At 36.8% G+C, this 21,033-nt stretch overlaps 1 protein-coding gene across 1 annotated transcript in view; it reads left to right on the forward strand.

Moving 5' to 3' along the window:
- The window catches only part of DNAH9 (dynein axonemal heavy chain 9), a 321,611-nt gene that overhangs the window by 200,261 nt on the left and 100,317 nt on the right, over window positions 1-21,033 (forward strand). Inside the window, exons 45-48 of the mRNA XM_037492667.2 lie at window positions 3,681-3,804; window positions 16,706-16,848; window positions 17,553-17,714; window positions 17,918-18,151. Coding sequence (XP_037348564.1) covers window positions 3,681-3,804; window positions 16,706-16,848; window positions 17,553-17,714; window positions 17,918-18,151 — 663 coding nt within the window. The remainder of the gene's footprint in view (window positions 1-3,680; window positions 3,805-16,705; window positions 16,849-17,552; window positions 17,715-17,917; window positions 18,152-21,033) is intronic.

The following is a 21,033-nucleotide window of genomic DNA, read 5'->3' on the forward strand; positions in this document are numbered from 1 at the left end:
TATATTTTGGTGCTCCTTCGTTTGGTGAATATATGTTAATGAGTGTTATTTCTTCTTGAAGTATTGTCCCTTGATCATAATGTAATGACCACTGGGGTCTCTTTTTATCTTTTTAAGTTTGAAATCTATTTTATCTGATATGAGTATAGCTGTTCCTGCCTTCTTTTTTGGTCCATTTGCTTGTAGAATTGTTTTCCATCCTTTAACTTTGAGTCTATTTTTATCTTTTGCAGCTAAATGTGTTTCCTGGAGACAGCAAAAGGTTGGGTTTTGTTTCTTAATCCAGCCTGCAACTCTGTGTCTTTTTATTGGAGAGTTTAGTCCATTTACATTTAGAGTTAGTATTGATATGTTAGCATCTGTATTTGCCATTGTGTTTGTCTTTCCTTTGATTTTATTTATTTATTCTTTTAATAACTTTCTTTGGCCTTCTTTTGTTGTTATTCGTCCCTCTGAGGTTCTGGCTTTAGGACTCCTTGTAGTATTTTTTGGAGTGGGGGTTTAGTCGTAATAAAATTCCGGAGTTTCTGTTTGTCTGGGAAGGTCCATATTCTTTCTTCAAAGAGGAAGGAGAGCTTTGCGGGATAGAGTATTCTTGGTTGGCATCTGTTTTCTTGGAGTCTGTTGACTATGTCCCTCCACTCTCTCCTTGCCCATAGTGTTTCTTCAGAGAAGTCTGATGTCAGTCTGATTGGTTTCCCTTTGAATGTTATCTGTTTCTTCCCTCTTGTTAGTTTCATTATTTTTTCCTTGTCTTGGATTCTTGGGAGCTTTACTATTATGCGTCTTGCTGTATTTTTCCTTTCGTCATGGAAGTTTGGTGTTCTTCTTGCTTCTTGTATATCAATTTTCAGATCCTTCTTCGCGTTTGGGAAGTTCTCTTCAATTATATTCATGAATATTTTCTCTGTTCCTACATCTGTCTCCTCTCCTTCTGGGATTCCTATAACTCTTATATTTCCTTTCCTCATGGAGTCAGATAGTTCCCGAAGTCTTTCTTCGGTCTTTTTCCTTCGTACTTCTCCTTCCTTTTCTGTTTTAGTTCTTTTTATTTCTGTGTCTTCAAGAGTACTTATTCGTTCTTCCATTTCATCTATTCTGCTTTCATTGCTTTTCCCAGAGTTCTTTAGCGTCTCCATTAATTCTCTGATCTCCTGCATTTCTTTTACTTCCCTCTTTAGGGACTCAATTTCATTCTTCTGGTCATTAATTATTTTCCCCTTATCATTGTTTTCCTTTATGACTTCTGTCAGTTTTTTAATCACAGCAATTTTAAATTCTCTATCTGGAAGGCTCAGAAGTTCTTCCAAGTTACTGTCGTTGCAATCTGGTAGATGGTTTTCTTTTTGCGGTGTGCTTTTTTGCTGAGGAGTTGCTGGGTTGCATGTGGTTTTTCTACTCCCTACTGCCTGTTTTCTAATTTGCTGTATTCCTTGTGACACTGTGTTGCTGGTACTGGCCAGCATCTTGGGCGACCTTCCCAGCTCACCACTGGCTCCTCTGGGGAACTTCTGCTGGGTTCACAAGTCTCCAGTAAAGAAAGGTCCCTGCTCTGTCTCCTCGGTGAGCCTTCTGCTGGGTTCACACAGTCTCCAGCAAGAAAGGTCAGGTCAGGGACTGATGTTTGAGCTTTGATAGCATGATACTCTAAAGGAACCAGGACTAACTGAGCTGCCATTCAAAGCATGGCCTCCCAGCCTACTTTTTTTTTTTTTGTGGATTTTTTTTATTATTTAAATTTTATTTTTATATTCCCCTTATAATTACAACCCCCTCTTCCTTCCTTAAAGGAAGACTCCAAGCCTTCCTTTCCCCACCCCTTACCCCCCACAGAGTGTCTCTGGTTCATAGTTTGTTGATTTTGATATTTTCTTTCTTATAGTTATTCTTTTTCCTCATCCCTTTTTTAAGTTTTCTAGATTCCTGCTATGAGTGAAACCATCCGGTATTTTTCTTTTTCTTTCTGGCTTATTTCGCTGAGCATGATCCCTTCCAGTGCCATCCATGTTGCTGCAAATTGCATGTGTTTATCTTTTTTGAATGCTGAGTAATATTCCATGGTGTATATGTACCACATCTTCTTGATCCAGTCATCTATTTTTGGGCATTTAGGTTGTTTCCAAAGCTTAGCTATTGTAAACAGTGCTGCTGTAAACATAGGGGTGCAGGTGCTCTTTGGAATTGATGTTTCTGTGTCCTTTGGGTAAATACCTAGGAGTGGAATTGCTGGATCATATGGAAGTTCTATGTTTAGTAGGTCCAGAAATCTCCACACAGCTTTCCATAGTGGTTAGACCACTTTACACTCCTACCAACAGTGCAGGAGAGTTCCTTTTTCTCCACAACCTCGCCAACATTTGTTGTTGCTACTTTTTTAATATGTGCCATTCTCACTGGTGTAAGATGGTATCTCATGGTAGTTTTGATTTGCATTTCCCTGATTACAAGTGATGTTGAATATTTTTTCATATGCCTGTTGGCCATTTGCATTTCCTCCTCAGAGAAGTTTCTTTTTAGCTCTTCTGCCCATATTTTGACTGGATTATTTTCTTTGCTGTTGTTGAGTCTCATCAGCTCTTTGTAGATTTTTGTGATCAATCCTTTATCATTAGTGTTGGGTGCAAAAATGTTCTCCCAGTTGGTGGGGTTTCTCTTTGTTTTTGTTATTGTCTCTTTTGCTGTGCAGAAGCTCTTTAATTTGATGTAGTCCCAGCTGTTTATCTTTGCCTTCACTATCACTGCTTTGGGAGATGTGTCTGTAAAGATGTCTTTGAAGTGCATGTCATGTAGTGTTTTGCCTATATTTCCTTCTATGTATTTTATGGTTTCAGGTCTTATGTCTAGTTCTTTAATCCATTTTGAGTTGGTTTTTGTGCATGGTATGAGGTAGTAGTCAAGCTTCATTCTTTTGCATGTAGCGACCCAGTTTTCCCAGCACCATTTATTGAATAAAGTTTCTTTGCTCCAGTGCATATTCTTTGCTCCTTTGTCAAAGATTAGTTGGCCATAAATCTGTGGGTTTATTTCTGGGTTTTCTATTCGATTCCATTGGTCTGTGTGTCTGTTCTTTTTCCAATACCATGCAGTTTTCATGATTATGGCTTTCAGACTACATTTTTTAATGCATGCCAGCAATGAGTGTTGTGTGTATGTGTGCTCCCCAACACATATTTTCCCAGAAGTCTTTTGCTGGAACTAGACGTAAGAGTTACTGCTAGAATATGACATATTTATCCTATGACATATTTATCCCCCGTGCAGTGTGAGACCAAACACATGACTCTTGTCAAGACCAAGAGCAATCACTTGCTTTCTGGGGAAGGTTATTTACCTGTGTGATAATATAAGTAATACAGATGAGCATCTTTATGCTTTGAAAAGCTCTTACATCTTTGCACAAAGCAGAAGCTCCAAAACCTAGCACAGGAGCCACAGTGGTCATATGAATTAAAGATGGTCACTGTTTAATTTTTCTTACTCACCTCTATTGGGATCAATGCCTGGGGTCCAGGCATATTTTGCCACCTATTGATGCACAACAGCACTATTCCTACCTCCCACTGGCATCTTATACTAGTTCCCTTGAAAATAAATAAATGGATCCATTCCTGAAGAGTGATTGGGGTCTCTTTTGAAAAGACCTACTTCTCATAGATTTCTAATGCTAATTGTTTCTGCAGGTAGACTTGGCCAGCTTGTGCCTGAAAGCTGGGGTGAAGAATGTCAGCACAGTGTTTCTTATGACTGATGCCCAAGTGGCTGATGAAAAATTCCTTGTTCTAATCAATGATCTCTTGGCATCTGGTAAGAGACTTTTTGCTCTTGAATGTCTACAATAAAATTCCCCTAAGTCAAGGTCATTCAAAAGTGGAGACTTGGTCCAAGATCTGAAGAGCTAGGTCACAGTCATGATAAAAAAAAGTTGATGCAGTGGAGGAAAGGTTCATTAAGGGCCTTCTCAGTGTTGATGCTGTGTCTGCTGTCTGGGCTCTTTCATTATCCTTTCAGTACAAAACACACAGTAATCTTGGGACTTTCTTAATAGGAGTAGATGTGATTACTGGAACATGAATAGGTTAAGGGTCTGTTGACCTGCGGAGCCCAGAAAAGAAGGTATTATTCCCTGCCCATATCCAACACAGAAACAAGAGTGCACATAGCATTTCAGGTATGTTAGACATTAACAGGAAGATACATACACAGAGAATAAGCACACCTGAAACTTACACAATAGGATAAAATTAAGTTGCCAACTTAATTAATCAAAGATTCAGAACTTTATGAAAACAAGAACAGAAGTAGAATATCTCTACGTGGTTGTCCTTGGTTTCCAAAGACCTTATTGACAAGCACTGTCCACTGACACTCTCCGGGCAAGACAGGACTTCAGGGGAAAGTTCAATTCTTGATACTTCATTGTTTTTATTTATTTAGGAATTCAACACTTATAGCAACCATTCCAGAAAAAAATATGTGTGTATGTGTGTACATAGATACACATAAATGTACATAAGAATAAGTTTATATATAAGTAAATAAATATATATATGCACAGAATGTATATATAAATAGATATACCCAAGAATACAAGAATATATGTGTGGGGGTTAATGCATATATATATTTGTGTGTGTTTGTGTGTGTGTGTATAAGAATTTGCTTTCCTGGATCTCAAACCAAATTCAGCATGTATAAAACTACCCCTTTGTCCAGGTTAAGAAATAAGTCAGTGCACAGATGTTCCAGAGCAAAATTTCTGCCTCCAACTTTCCAGCATTTCAGAAAGTCCATTTCTCCATAGTCCACTGCCTCTTTGCTAAAATACTCTTTACTTTATAAAATCCAAGAATCATAGTGTATTTCTCTAGCATCTACTCCACATTGTATGTAATATATTTCAGTATGCTCCTGCATAAGATACTTAAAACTTTGCTGCCTTAGAAACATTGTCTACTTCAAACTTTGTGCCCTTGTATCTCAAGGCATTTTACAGTTAGTTCCAAGAAAAGTCACTGGCCCTAGGTGCAGACCATGCACCAGCTGCTCTGTGAGCAACCTTAGGCTTATTTCTGAAGGGAACCAGAGTCCCAGGATCCTTGCTTGCTGGCTTCAAGTGTCATGTTGATACCATATTCTCATTCCTTTCCCAACTCACCCTTTTAAATTGGTTTTACATCCAGGAGTTTGCCTACTAACTCCTATACCTATTCTCCTCCAACCCAACAAAATTTTCCCTTGCTAAATACTGTCTTTTTAACATCCCACCACCTTCTACCACACATCTCACCTATAAATTTCCTTTTTCTCATTTTACTAAGTTATAACAATTTCTGTCTCACCCTATAGCTGTGTCCTAAAGTCTAATTTCTAAAACAATTAAAAAAGGATAAATCTGTGCTTCCACAGACTTACAGTTTTAGAGATGCCAGGCATATTGCCAACTTTACTCTCTCTCATTGGCTCCAATCCAGCCAGGTCACCTTCTCCTAAAATAATGTCTGAGACACAGAAGATGTTATATTTTTACCAATTGAAATTTTAAACCTCATTAAGTATTTTTAATTTTTCATTTATTTTTAGAAGAGAAATTTACTCATTTTAAAGAACTTTCTTTTAAAGAAATTTCTTTTAAATCCTTCATGACTTGTAGACTTAGACATATCCTTACTTTAGTAAATGACCATTTGTTTTAATGTCTCTTAAAATTATGTTTATGATGGTAACATTGATTTACAACATAGCATATGTTTTAAGGGTACAGATTCACACCTCTACAAATGTATGTTATCACACGACATCCCCCATCAAAGCCCAATAATCCTCCACCATAGTCTATTAGGGCCCTTCCCTCCTTTACTCTCCCAGCCCCTCCAAATTTTCTCAAGTTAAAATGAATTTCTGAAACCCCACCCAGTGAAAACTTGATGCAGTCAGCCTGCTCCAAAGTCATAGAGTTCAAAGCTCACATTTCACTTTCAAGACTTCTCTATAACAAGTAAGATTTTTATGCCCATGTGAAAATGGAAATAGAATGTAAATACTTTCCTCCTCTGGTCTTCCTCCCTTTTTTCTTAACCACTTTGACAGGGAGAACTAGAGCATAGCTTAGCCCTAATTTTCCCTGTCAAATAAATAATTTCTAGCTAGAAATTGAATGTCAGCCCAGGCAGAGCTGCAAGGATTCTTCAGAACCCCCAAACCCTTTGTTTTTCAATTTATGGGCTGTGCAGTCAATCCACTCAGATAACACAAGGCAAGGACCTGCCTTGCTGTTAACTCATACCTTTCTAATTATCTAACCCTGTTAAATTAGAAATTAAATTACAGTGAGTGAATTTCACTGATTCAACTCTCCCCGAAACGCCTTCCTTAATGACCAGATCTCATGTGATAGACTATCTGGTTTCTTCCCACATTTCTTTATCTTATGTTTTATTCCTTGGTTTCCTAACAACATTTCCAAATTCAAGTCTTCATGGTAAGTCATCATATGAATATCATTTTTGATACCAACAAAACTTTTCAGAATCCATCAACATGCCAGTTGTATGTACCCTAGGTAGGTTACAGAGTTACATAAGGAAACTCTATACCAAAGTTAAAAACTTAAATTTTAAGTTAACTGGTTTAATTAGCAAAAGATACACAGCTGTGTAGAAAATAGTGTTCACCCTCGTCAGGAGCAAATGAAGCATATCTTTGAGTCACTTCCTTTGGCTGCCAGAGTCCTTAACAAGGGTCATGCAGCTACTGGTGAAATGATGCATGAAATGTAGGACCTTGCTGAACTTGAAAAGTTCAGCTCTTGTTATGTTCTTACTGCCCTGTTATAATAACTCTTGAAGAATGTACACTGCCATCAAATCCACATATTTCAGAAATTCTTCCAAAAGTTGCTCTTTCTTGGTCCTTGAACCAAACTCAGCATCAGCAAGGCCCTGTCTGATCTAGAGGGATGTGGGTGGTGGTATATGGCCATTTTTAGTTGGTGGAGAGATTTATCTGGTTAATCCCTAATCCAGAGGGAGAAAACAGAATTATTCCCTTACTTTCTGGTGTAGAACATCTGCTTACCAGTATTTCAGAAAACTGATATTCACTATCAGCTCAGACGACCTGGTCTTCCCCAGGTGTAGTGTGTCCTCCTTGCCTATCTCTGCTTCTTTCTTCATTTTACTTTGAGATCTCTCATTAGCATTTTCCTTTTGCTTTTCAAAAAGCTTATTTACTTCAAAATTAGGATTTCCCTTCTCTGATTCAGACTAGATCAATTTCCAGTTATTCATATATTTGAAAACCTTTTGTTAAACTCCCATGTTACACTCACTAAGTGCTGTGCTCAAAGGTGAATAACACACAGCTTCTTTGTGGTCTGTTGGAATATTTAGAACCATTGGGTCCCCTCTGTTACAAAGTTATTTGCCTCTCCCATCTCCAGACTGTCCTCTTTATACTGGAGCTAAATCTTCTCATGGCATATAAAACATGAAAATATCACCTCATCTTCCAAGCTTAGACCCAGGTTTGACATGTTAGTGGTTTACCCACATCACACAAGAACATAGAGTCTGTAAATATTTGTAAAGACTTAGTTAGCATTGTATTGTTCTTCTCCCATGAGCACCTGAAACTGAACTCCTGGAAGGACCACTGTGCTTTTTATTAGCTGAATTCCATCCCAATTTCCCTGGTAATAAAAATGACCAAGTGTGGGGCAAAAGAGCAGCCATTAAGCATGAACATGCACCAGATCTCCTGAGCACACTTTGTGGTTTCAGTAGATTTGTTTACCCAATACAACCACAAACAGCACTCTGGAAATTATTTATTATTAATATTTTAAATTTATTTATTTATATATCTTTTACTTCATTGTTCATTTTTGTACAGTATTTGCTTTCTCCTCTCAGGTGTGGTCCCTGTAAAATTCCCACCACCAATGCACCAGTGCACCATCACCATAGTCCCTTGTGCTCTTCCCTCCCCTGTTTTGACCCCTGTCCTTCCCCCTCCCCTGCAGAATGTCTCTGATTTATAATTGCCTGTTTATTTTAGTTTTTATTTTTTTTTCTGATTCCTTATTTGGTTCCCCTATATTCCTCCTATAAGTGGAATCATCCTTATTTGGTTCCCCTATATTCCTCCTATAAGTGGAACCATCCAATATTTTTCTTTTTCATTCTGGCTTATTTCACTGAGTATAAATCCCTTCCAGCTCCGTCCAAGTTGCTGCAAATGGCATGAGTTTATGTTTTTTTGATTGCTGAATAGTATTCCATTGTGTATATATACCACATCTTCTTGATCCAGTCATCTATTTTGGGGGCATTTGGGTTGTTTCCGTAGCTTAACTATTGTAAATAGTGCTGCAATAGATTCCTAGGAGTGAAATTGCTGGCTCATATGGTAGCTCTATTTTTAGTAGTTTGAGAACCTCCACACTCATCTGGAAATTTAAACCAGCATCCTGTTGGTTCTCTAGATGCCAATAGAAATGCCAAAAAGGAAATGCAGAAAGATAGTTAAGTGATTGGCCTTTATTTTGTTTCTCAAATTTTATTGATTTTCCAATCATTTGCCTAACTATATACATTTTGGAATACAATTGCAGAAGTCCATATATGTGTATGCCTCATATGATTCCCATACATCTTATTTGAGAGTTTTTTCCCATACACTACATTTATCCAAGAGATAATCAGTTGCCACTTATTTTACCCCCTAACCATTTCTGAATCCACTATCTTCTCTATTATGCCTCCCACCTATCTTTTCATTTTTTGCTTCATTAAACACAGGTACTTCGTAACTAATCTCTTTATTTCCTAGTCAATAGCCCTCTAATCCATTCTTCTGTTGGCTTACAAATGTGTCTCTCTAAATCATAATTCCTTCATTAGTCCCTTACTGAACATAAAGTAATATCCAGGTCCCTTTCGTACAGGAAAAAAAAAAAAACAAAAAAAAAAACACCTGCATTGATCTGCTCTATTGTCTTGTAATTTCTAACTTCTTTAGATAATACTGTGACTTACTCACCTGTTCCTTTTGAACCTCATCCTTTTCTCTGTTTGAGTTAATTTGTACCTTAATACAAGATCTATCTTGAGTGCTATCTCTCATTGATCCTCTGACACCAGTAGGAATGAGAAACATCCTCATTTTCTATAGCACTCAATGGCTATATACACCCACATTGTATTGAAGCAACATTTATGAAAGGCACAGACAATGTTGTTGGTTAATCTTTTGTTATTAAATAATCCAGCTTAGGAAAAAAGCAATGTTGATATAATTACAGCTCTCTATAGAGAGGGTGTTATTTTCATCATTTATATTATGAGCAATTAACACATCTCCTGGCCCCTAGTTATATTCAGGAGACATTCTTTAAACTGAGGTATGTAATAACATGAAAATGATGAGCCATTTTACATATTAGATATGACTATTGCACGTGTACTTTGAGAAGGTTTCTAGCCATGTAGAGACAGGAGCAGGGGTACTGAGACAGCCACCACACTCCCTTACTTTTTCTCCTTTGAGACCAGAGAAATGTTTTTGGAAACTACTATAATCTAGAAGGAATCAAAGTCCTTTAGTCAGTGTGAAGTTAACTGGTTTGTAGAGAACCTCTTAGCTTTGCTCTTTTTATCACCAAGCTCCAACTAACTAAACCATATTTTTTTTAAATTGAGTTAATATGTGTTTACACCATTATTTGTGTTTTAGACATATAGGGTGTTCCCCTTCAGATGTTTTGACTACACCACATATACCACCCAAGGCACCCATGATCCACCCTATATCCTTTATGCTCTCTTCCCACTTTGTTCTCACCCTCCCCCTGCTGATAGTCACAGTTCTATAACTTTCTATGGTTTGTCGTTAGTTTGGCTTTATCTAATCCTTTATTTGATATCGCTATATTCCAAATATAAGTGCCACCATCTGTACTTGTATTTCTCTTTCTCATTTATTTCTCTTAGCATAATCCCCTTTAGTTCCACCCATGTTGCTGCAAATGGCAAAAGTTTATCTTTTTTTGACTGTGTAGTATTCCATCACATGCTTACCACATATTCCTGATCTACTTGTCTGTATTTGGACACTTTAGTTGGCTATTGTAAATAATGTTGCAATGAACATGAGCAGGATCTCCTTTCCCAATGCATATGTGGTCACTAGACTAACACAGAGAAGATGGTGATTACTCTGACTTACAAAATATTAAGACATTGCTTATTAACTGCATGAAGCCTATAAGCACTTGGAGACAGGAAATGGGTTTCCCAACTTTAGATCTTAGGAGGAAACTTTTCAAATATTTAAGTAACCTCTGCCTCTGTTCACATCACAAAATCCCTTGATCAACTCAGCTTCCCACTTTTAGCATCACTACCTACATTACACAGCAAGTGATAGGAATATTGTCAGGAGAAACTGGAAGAGCAAATGCAAAAATATTGCTTCCAATTCAGAGGTGCTCATGCTCAGATATTCCATCCAGTAATCTTCTTATGGATTCTTGGGATTTTGTGACCAAACTCCACTATCATAAGAGCATGGAAAAATCTCTAAATGGCTGGGGTGTTTCAACATCTTAGAACTAAGGGTATCACATAAATCAGGATCAGCAAACTTTCCTATTAAAGGTCAGAAAGTAATATTTTCAGCTTTGCAGATCAAGCAGTCACTGTCACAGCTACAGAACTCTGTCGTTAGAGTGTGAAAATAGCCATAAACAATACCTAAATGAATGAGGGTGACTGTGGCCATAAAACTATTTTATGGACAATAAAATTTGAACTTCATGTAATTTTCACATCATTAAGTATTATTATTTTAATTTTTAAACATTAAAAGCTATAAAAGAATTCCTAGCTTGCAGACCATACAAAAAGAAACAGTGTGGCTGATTTAGTCTATAGATCATACTTTGCATAGTCATCAATATCCAATATCTTATACATAAAACACCAAAGGACATTAATCCTACATATTTCAAGTAAGAGAAAGGTGGAGAGTTCAAACTCTATATTACAGATATCCTAAGACCCAAGGGAATTCAAACTCTCATTGGAGGGTCTAATGTATTACTAGGCCAGGAAATGCAGTATCAGAAAGGTGAAGGAGAAAGGAAAACAGACCGCCACAGGCAGTGCCCTTAAACTGGATAAATGTAGTTCATGCCAATTCCGTTTATGTTTCATTTTTTAAAATTTCCCTGAATTCCTTTGCTCAACACATGCTGAATATCGTTTCATGGCAACTTTCTCTGACTCTATTTTTATCAGATTAGGCTGAAATGGGATATTCCATTAGTCAGACCTTGATTTCTTTAAGTTGTAACACAGGGTATTTTACATGCATGCTATGAAATATCTTAATAAATGGAAATTAAATCAATTTGTCACATTAAAAGAATGATGATTTTCATGATGATTCAATATTTTTATTTTGACCATTTAAATGATTAAGACTAATTAGTATAAAACTTATCAGAACTTTGACTGGATTATTTTTATTGAATTACGTAGGCCAAAAACTTGTTGCAAAGTTGGCAAGAATTTCCTCCAGATACAGTAGTTTAAGAAAGTACAGTAGCTTCAATGACAGATAGGCTCATAATTCCCACCATTCTGATTAGTTATAGACCATTAACCAAACCAACATTTTTGTAGATCTCACCCAAATCCAAAAGGAAGTTGCATGGGTAGGGGTGGCCCCGTGACTTCTTTCATCTCTAGCATTTCTGTCACACTAGCATATGTTGGCTATGGAGGAAGGAAAAACAATGTGGATGAGAGAACCTTAAAGAGGGGACTGCATGCAATTTTAGTTCACATTGCTTCAACATCTACCTATAGCCTTGTTCTGGAAATACGAGTTTCTCTGATACCCATAAGAGATCTTGGAACAAACCTCATTCACCTTCATATCATATCCAGTGTTTTCAAGATTTTAGCTATACCATTGCTTCCTTAAGTTTTCTCTCCCTCAATCTCACCCCTCTCATTGAAAAAACATGTCATTTAGTATCAACCTCACCACGACCTTTGTAGACCTCCAGTCTGTCTCCATTTCTTTGTACTTTTCCCTATTTTACAATTCTTCCTTTCCAATGCCAACTTTTCCATCTGGTCTAGGAGCCACTCCCTGGTTCCTATCATTTTGTCCTATCTATTTTTCAATTTTTTAATCTACCTCATGTTTTCACATTCTAACCATGTACATTTATTTTTTTCCCTTTATATTTCTCTATAAAATACTTTCAACATACAGAAAGCAATAGAACAAACATCCATGCAATTATGAGCAGTGTTGTAGAACACTGGCATGCATATGCAAAAGTAAGAGTCCAAAATATAAATCACTAAATTGTCTGGGGTGAGTGCTGCAGACAGGACAGCTGATGAAGTTCTCTGCCATTAACGAAGACTCAGAGTCTAAATGAATTTGCAATGGGGGGAGGCTAGGGAGAGTGCCATCGAGAGAAGCTCAGCCTTTCACTCTCCCAGACCAAGCTTTTATTGAAGATATGAACAAAGGAACAAGAAAATAGCACGCAATTGTGTTTTTGCTTATACAGATTAGTAAGTTACTGCTGAAAACAAGTATTCCTGGTTAGTAGGGAACACGCGCACAAGCCAGCACGTCCCTCAATTCTGGGAAGAAGTTGTTTGCAGAACTTCTAAGATCCTGGAACTCTGGGTGCAGAGTAAACAGGCATTCTCAGAAGACTCCAGCTCTCCTTAGGGTAATAGGCTGCCAAAATATGAGTATCTCAAATTTAATAAAATATGCCACCGGAGTAGTTGCACAGATTTACTCTCTGACTGACAGTGCATAACATCTGAATTCCTCCTAACCTCACCAACACTTGGTTTATTGGACATACTAATTTTTCCAAGGTCATAAAATGGAATCTCATTGTTTTCTTTTACCACATTACTTGTTAGGCTGGTGCTTACTGACTATTCCTCTTTGGTAAGTTGCCTATTCATATAGTTTGTTCTTTTGCTCTTGGGTTCTTTGACTTTTTCTTATGGATTTACAAAAGTTCTTTATATATTTTGGATACTAATCCCTTTGTTTTATGGGTTATGACCTTTTTGAAATCTGTATCTGACTTTTATGCTTATGGTTTAGTTTAAATGTAAAAATTTAACAGATTTTTATGCTTTGTGCTTTTGTGTGTGCTGTTTCAGAAATTTTGTCCTATTGAATACGGAAAAAGATCTGTTTTATTTTTAATTATTATTGTCTTCCTTTTAACATTTCTGACTTTAATCTACCTGGAATTTATTTTGATAATATTCCATTTTTATTTTTGTAATATAAGCATTGAATAGCCCTATATCAGTTGTACAGTGTGCAAATATTTTCTCCCATTCCATGGGACATCTCTTTGTTTTGGCTACTGTCTTTTTTGCTAGACAGAAGCTTTTGAGTTTAATGTCATCCTAACTGTTTATCAACAATCAAAAAAGATAAACTCATGCCATTTGCAGCAACACATTGTAGATGGAGCTGGAAGGGATTATGCTAAGTGAAATAAGTCAAAAAGAAAGAGGTAGGGAAAATGAACAAAGGGTCAAGACAAACACAGAATTTGCAGGTTAACCATAGAGTTGAGGCAAACAGCAAGGGAAAGGGAAAAAGAGGGGTCTAAATAGGGGAGGGAAGAGCCCAAGGACTGTTGTGATGGTTCATGGTGCTACGGTGGTGAGAACTCTGAGAACTACACCTGAGGGGAGAACAAAGATGTAAGAAAATGAAACGTAAAAAATAAATAAATAAATAATATTGAATTATACAAACATAATTTATTAACTAATTCATGCTGATTTTTAAATCAGTTTCATGTTTATTTCTAGATGTTTTCATTCATTGTTCTGTTCATTTATTTCAGTACAAATTTCACATTATTTTAACTAATAGAGCTTTATAAGGAGACTTGATTTCTGGCAGGGCAATTATCCTCTTTCTGATTCTTCAGAAATGTCATGGACATTCTTTACCCTTTGCTCTTACATATAAATTTTAGAATACGCTTGTCAGGATCAGAAAAGAAAACCATTTGATTTGTTTTATTGCAATTGCATTTTTGTGATACTGGTAATACTGAGTCATCCACCCATGAACACAATATTTCTCTCCATTTATTTAAGGTTTTCTCTATGCCCTTCAACAATATGTTAGTTTCTACATCAAAAGCTTGCACATCTTTTTACATATTTATTACCACCTGTCTTTTAGTTTTTATGGGTATTCTAAATGATAACTTTTAAAATAACATGAACCTGCTGGAGAATAGAAATGCTGTTTTATTTCCAATATTTATTTTTTATCCAACAAGCTTGTTGTCAAAATTGTTTATTAGTTCTGATTGCTTATACATATATATTCTATTAAATATTCTATGTTCCTGATTTGAAAGGGAATATTTTAATAGCTCATGGTTGGGCATGATGTTTGCTTTGGGTATAGGATAGATATCTATTATCAGGTTAAGAAAAATCTCATATTTTCCTAGCATGCTAACAGTTTTAGAAATGTTACGCATCTGTTTTCATGATTATATTGCCTTACTTCTTTAATTTATTAATGTAAATTTTATACTTTATTTTTGTAAATTACTTGTATAGAGTTTTCTAATATATTTTTAAAGGTTTATTTTTATTTATGCATACAGGAGCTGGGGTCTAGGCCAGAGGTGGGAGAGGGGTGAGAGGATTTACCAGAGACAGAGTGGGGAGTCATGAAATACGTGACTGAGGGAAGCATCGGGCAAGACAGGAGAGGACTGCTGCATCATGTGGGTCAGCTGGTTGGCCAGGGATCAAACTCAGGCCTCAGTGGCTGGCAATAGCTCAATAGCACTGACTTTAACCCCTGCACCACCGGGGAGGCCCAAGTTTTCCAATATTTAACTATCCTCACACTTCCAGAGTAAAGCCTACTTAATCATCATATATTTCTTTTTATATATTTAGTTAGGATTCTTAAATGTTTTACTACCTCACTAACATAGTATTTTATTTAGCTGTTAGGATTTTGCCAGTCTGGTAAAAAAAAAAAAAAATAGTTGTAAGCTACGTTCCTATTGTTCTGAATAAGGTTGAGTGTCTGCTCATGTTTGCCAATATTATTTGTACAAACAAAAAAGTAAACATCATTCTGATATCCATTTCTCTCATTACAAATGAGTTAAATCTTTTGTATATGTTTAAGAGACATTTGTATTTCCTATACTGATACATATAAATTGATAAACTGGATAAATAAAAAATTTACATGGTGAGAACACCATAGGCAAATTATAACACCACCACGGAAGAAACCAATGATGAAAATTTGTATTTTCCAATGAGACCTACAAATGGCAAAGAGGAGTATGAAAAGGTGCTCAACATCACTAATCAACAGGCAATGAGAATCAAAATGGCAATGAGATTACCATCTCACACTTGTTAGGATGACTATTATCAAAAAAAAAAAAAAGAAGAAATAATAAGTGCTGATAAAGATGTGGAGAAAATTTTGAATTATTTTTATATTTTTTTTTCCATCTGTGTCTTCAATTATTGATCTTTTTCTTTATTTGTCATTTCTTTATGTATTAAGAAGATAACTATTAAATGAGTTAAACATATTTTTCTTTTTTTTTAACTTTTTTTTTTGGTTAGAACATTTCAATTCTTGTCTTTTAGCAAATTTCAATTATGTGATACAGTATAATCAACTATAGTCACCATGATATACATTAGATCCTCAGACCTTATCACTGAAAATTTGAATTCTTTTACCAACCTCTCTCTATTTCCCCCATCCTCCAGTCCCTGGTAACAACCTTTCTACTCTTGTTTCTATGAGTTTGGCATTTTTTAAGATCACATGTAAATGATACCATATATTTGTCTTTCTCTAGCAAGTTTCACTTAGCATAATGCTGTTGCAACAAATTTCTTTCTCCTAAAGCATATGGATTTAAAATAAAATCCTTCCTCATTCTGTAATTATAAAAGTATTTCCCTCATTTTTTTCTATCATTTTCATGGCTTTTAAAAGTTAAATCATTGATTGATTTGGAATTTATCCTACTGTACAGTATAATATAAAGATCCAACCACAGGGTTTTTCCCCCAGACCTCTGTTTTCCTTCTTCCAAATATTCAATAATTCATCTTTTCCCCATTGACTTAGGATGCAATTATTATCACACACTAAATTCCAAGGAGCCATCCCTGTTCTCACTCCTTTATTTAAAGATAGCTTATCCTTCTTAAATATATGGATTTAGCTTATGTTTCTCATGACCTTTTCGCACACAGTCTTACAACTATTTTGCAACTGTTTTATTTATCCTACTAAATATTAAGCTCATTAGGAGCATTTATGATAATATTAGTTAGTAAATAAAAGCTTTAAGCAAAAGAAGACAATTGAAAGATTTTTGTGTTACCCACTGCTAACTCGGGACAAGAGGGTGCTGTATACTCTGTTCCATTCTTTAAGCTGTCATACTTCTACCCTTGGTTTGAAGTAGATGAGGTGTCTGTCCAGTTTTACCAGCAGTAAGTAAAGGAGCATGCCCTAAAATCCAAAGCCTGAGTCTCAAGTCAGGCGGGATAACCTCCCATATCCAACTGTACTGCCCAGAGATCCCAAAGTTGCCCACCTGTGCTCTGTCTCTTCCCAGGAGAGATACCAGATCTCTACCCTGATGATGAAGTTGAAAATATTATAAGCAATGTGAGAAATGAAGTCAAGAGCCAAGGTCTGGTTGACAACAGAGAGAACTGCTGGAAGTTCTTCCTAGACCGTGTCCGACGACAACTAAAGGTATAGAAGGATCTACTGCCCAACAGAGGGAGGATCAAGGATGGTTCATAGGATTCTCTACTAATATTTTGGACACAAGCAGGAGTGGGCGGTTAGGATGCAATGCTCTTCTCATCCTGAATACCTTTGCAAAGACAGCTTTCTCATCTGTTCCATGGATAGCAACCTCCCTCTTGCCTCATGCAGGCTAGGGGTTCTTCATTTCTTGCCTAAAAAACCTATCAGTTAACTTGGGGACCTCCCTGGTGGTGCAAGGGGTTAAGTCTCAACACTATGAAGCTATCCACAGCCACTGCAGCACAAGTTCAATCCAGGGCCAGGGAGCTAACCCACATGGTGCAGCAGACCACTCCTGTCTCATCCACTGCTTCCCTCAGCAGTGTATTTCAGTAAATCTGCCTATTCTGCTCCCCACTCTGTCTCTGGTTAGTCCTCTCACCCTCCACTCCTCTGGCCTGTACCCCAGTTCTTGTATGCACAAATAAATAAATCTTAAATAAAATCTATCAGTAATATAAGCATTTTTGTCTCTGTTGGATGTGCTTCCCAATTTTCTAGGAGCTAAAGAATCCAAAGCCCCTCACTGTCTCTCTACAAGCCCCTCACTGTCTCTCTGCAAGTACTTCACTGATACCTTCTTTTTTTTTTTTTTTTTTTTTTTTCACTGATACCTTCTTGTTCTCCCCACCCTTTTGACTTTTTAGGTGACTCTCTGCTTCTCTCCTGTGGGGAACAAACTGAGGGTGCGCAGCAGGAAATTCCCAGCCATTGTGAACTGTACAGCTATTGACTGGTTCCATGAGTGGCCTCAGCAGGCATTAGAGTCTGTCAGCCTCCGCTTTTTGCAGAACACAGAGAGTATTGAGGTAAGAAGGAACAGGAGACACTCTTCAGGAACCTCTCTACCTCAAGGTACAAGAAATTCATTGTGAAGAATATCAGGGTTAATGTTTAGGCTTGGAGAGAGTTCTTGGAACACAACTTTTCACGTGGTGAAGCAATGCATCAGGTGGGCCATCACCTCCAATCGTCATGTTGAGATAATCTATTTCCTTCTCTTTGCCTTTAGCCCACAGTCAAGCAGTCTATTAGCAAGTTCATGGCTTTCGTCCACACAAGTGTGAACCAAACCTCGCTGTCTTATCTGAGCAATGAGCAGCGCTACAACTACACAACCCCCAAGTCATTTCTGGAGTTCATCAGACTCTACCAAAGTTTGCTGCAAAAGAATGGAAAAGAGCTCAAATCCAAAATGGAGCGGCTGGAGAATGGGCTGCTTAAGCTCCATAGCACATCAGCCCAGGTGAGCAACAGCCTTTCGATCTCTCCTGCCTTTGGGATGCTCAGAGGGAATGGGAGCAGCCCCTTCCAGATCATAGGAGGGATCACAATCAAGGTCCAGGAGTTATTTATGGTTTTCCAGAAGCCCTAGTGTCATAAGCAAAAGTGCCCAAGGTTAAGGTGTGGCTCTTCCAGCAGAAGTGCTCATCCTCAACCTCAGGTCTGGTCTGCTCTCCCTCATGAACTCTAGAACCCCTGAAGTACCTCTTCTCTCCTTTACCATCTTCCTCTTTTACCTTACTTTCCCTTCCTCTCCCATCCATTTTCTTTCCTTCTTCAAAAACAAGAGAGTTGAATTATTGAGAGAAATGGTTACAGGGTCATACCAATTTTCCTTTGTCTTTCTTGTTTTATTGTATTATTTGTCAGTCATTGGAACTTAATTTATTAAATAACTCCTGTCTCATTTTATGCATTTCTTTGTGTATTCCTCAGTGGTTGGCCACCAAAAGGAGATCTTGTATTTCTCTTACTCTTCTAAATGGAACAAGTTTATTTCAATTTGTTGTTCTCCCCTTGAGAGTTGGGGACAACTCTAGTACCTTCTCTGCTTCTATTCATGCCCATCAAATATTGCTGGTTCTTTGATGGCCCCTCTTGTGCTCTGTTTATCAGTAGTAGAATTGGCTTCTCATTAAGATGGCAAAATTTCATACATTTGCACAATTGAGCTAAAATTGTGAGCAATGTAATTCGTGGACATCACATGTTCATATAAATAACTATGCCTATCATTTGCTGTTGTTTTCTCAGAAGTTTGTCTTTTAGAATAGCTCTTTTGAACTTCCTCTTTTTGACTTATCCTGTCTCCCCACTTCAGTTTCTTGATTCATAGATGTTATATGTCTAAAGAATTTCTGTTCATTTAATGGTATGCAGTGAGCCCTTGCAACCTATATACAGTCTTTCTTCTGCTTGGGAAACTTTTACATTATGTGGTTTTGTTCATCTGATCTGGCATCTCCTTCAGGAGTAATGATGAGCTGGATGGCTTCCTTGTGCCCCATGTCTATTATGTTCTCACTCATTGTTTCAATCCCTTTGGTCTTTTTACTCTACTTTCTAGGAGAGCTTTTCAATTTTACCATCAGTAATACTAATTTAATAGTGTGTAATAATGCTTCTGCTTCTTATGATTCCAGTGAAGAATTCAATTATACTATTACATTTTTAATATCCTAACAGCCATGTTCATCTCGTCCTTTTTCCCTTTCCAACACATCCTACTGCTTTTTTTATTTAAGTCTGATTTCCTGTAACTGTATCACAGAAAACTTTTTACTAATCATGTCAAACAGCTTCTTCCATAATTTTTGTAGCTCCAGCAATGAATTAATTTCATAGCTGTATTCTTTTTAATCTTCTAGAAGATTATTCCCTTCCTTACTCTTTATTTTCATAGAAGACCTTTTTTATTTTTCATTTACTTTCAGGCATAGTGAGATCTGTTTAAACTCAATGTCTTTGAAGTAGCCTGTGACAATTATGAAGCTATTGTCCATTTCTATCAAAACCCCTTCTTAGATCTATAGTTCGGGGCAGGTTAGATTCTGCTCACCTTTACATTTATCTTATAGTGCTTACCCCTGTATAACATATTATATAATTTACTTATTTGTTGTGTCTATTTTTTGTTGTCTATCTTCATCTGTCGATTACAAGTTCTAAAATGACTTGAATCCTGTCTGTTTTTTTTGCTGATGTATCATAAGTGCCTACGACAGTGTCTGCTCAGTGGGTATTCTTAATTACTTTCTGATGACTGAATAGCATTCTTCTTAGTCTCTCTGATTATGTTCTGACAGCACTCTCCAACAGAAATATTATCCCAGTCATGTATGTGTGTGAATTTAAATTATGCAGTAGCTGCATCAAAAAAGTAAAATGGCACAAGTGAATTTTATTTAATGGTATAATTTTATTATACATATAATTTTATTATTTTATCATATATTTCAGTAATATAATTTATTTGACCCAATATATCCAAAATGTTATCTTATCACTTTAAAATGTAACCAATGTAAAAAAGTTATTAATGAATTGATTTCCTTTTTTTCTATAAGATTTCAAAAACTAGTATATATGGTTATACTTATAGTGCATCTTAATTGGAAAAATACACATTTTAAGAGCTCACACACTACATGGGACTAGTGTCTACGAACCTAGCCAGCATAGCTCTGGGCCCACCACTATCCTGCTCCTAAAGTGATATTTCTCAAATCGTAGTCTGAATGTTCTCTTTTGTAGATCTTAATAGTTTAGATGTTACAGATCAGATTCAGAAATAGCTCTTTCAGAATTCTTATAATTGTATGCTTGCATGTTACTCCACCTTTTCTTACTACCACATTGTACCCTGGAGTCCAGCAGTACTCTTTTCAGTTCCCCCAGAGTGCTATAGCAGACTCACATTTCAATGTCTACATATGCGTGTGCTCCCACTTTGTCAGCTTGTCATTGACAAGACCTAAGCTCTCTCCCTCCCTCCCCTGACCCAGAAGCCCTTTCTAAGACTTGAGCATGTTTACATCCCTTTCTTTGTTGCTCCATCCTCAAATTATGTTTCTTCTATTGCTATACATCATGCTATGCTACTTATATATCATGCTATGCTGTTTGCATAGCATGTCATACTGTTATCAGTCCTTCAGGGGCAGAAATCGGGTTTCATTGGCTCGTGATAGATAGTCTATAAATGGCTAAATAAATGGTAGCTGAGTATATGGCAGACAGATAGGCAAAGAAACAAATGATCAAGTTCTAAAACCACCTACAAGCTCAGAGAGTGGGGACGGAAGATGGTTGTTCGCAACACTGTGTACATGGTCTATATTCTAC

The sequence above is a fragment of the Talpa occidentalis genome, unplaced genomic scaffold (genome assembly GCF_014898055.3).
Source record: "Talpa occidentalis isolate TD23 unplaced genomic scaffold, MPIMG_talOcc4v2.1 talOcc4.7, whole genome shotgun sequence".
Classification (NCBI taxonomy): Eukaryota; Metazoa; Chordata; class Mammalia; order Eulipotyphla; family Talpidae; genus Talpa; species Talpa occidentalis.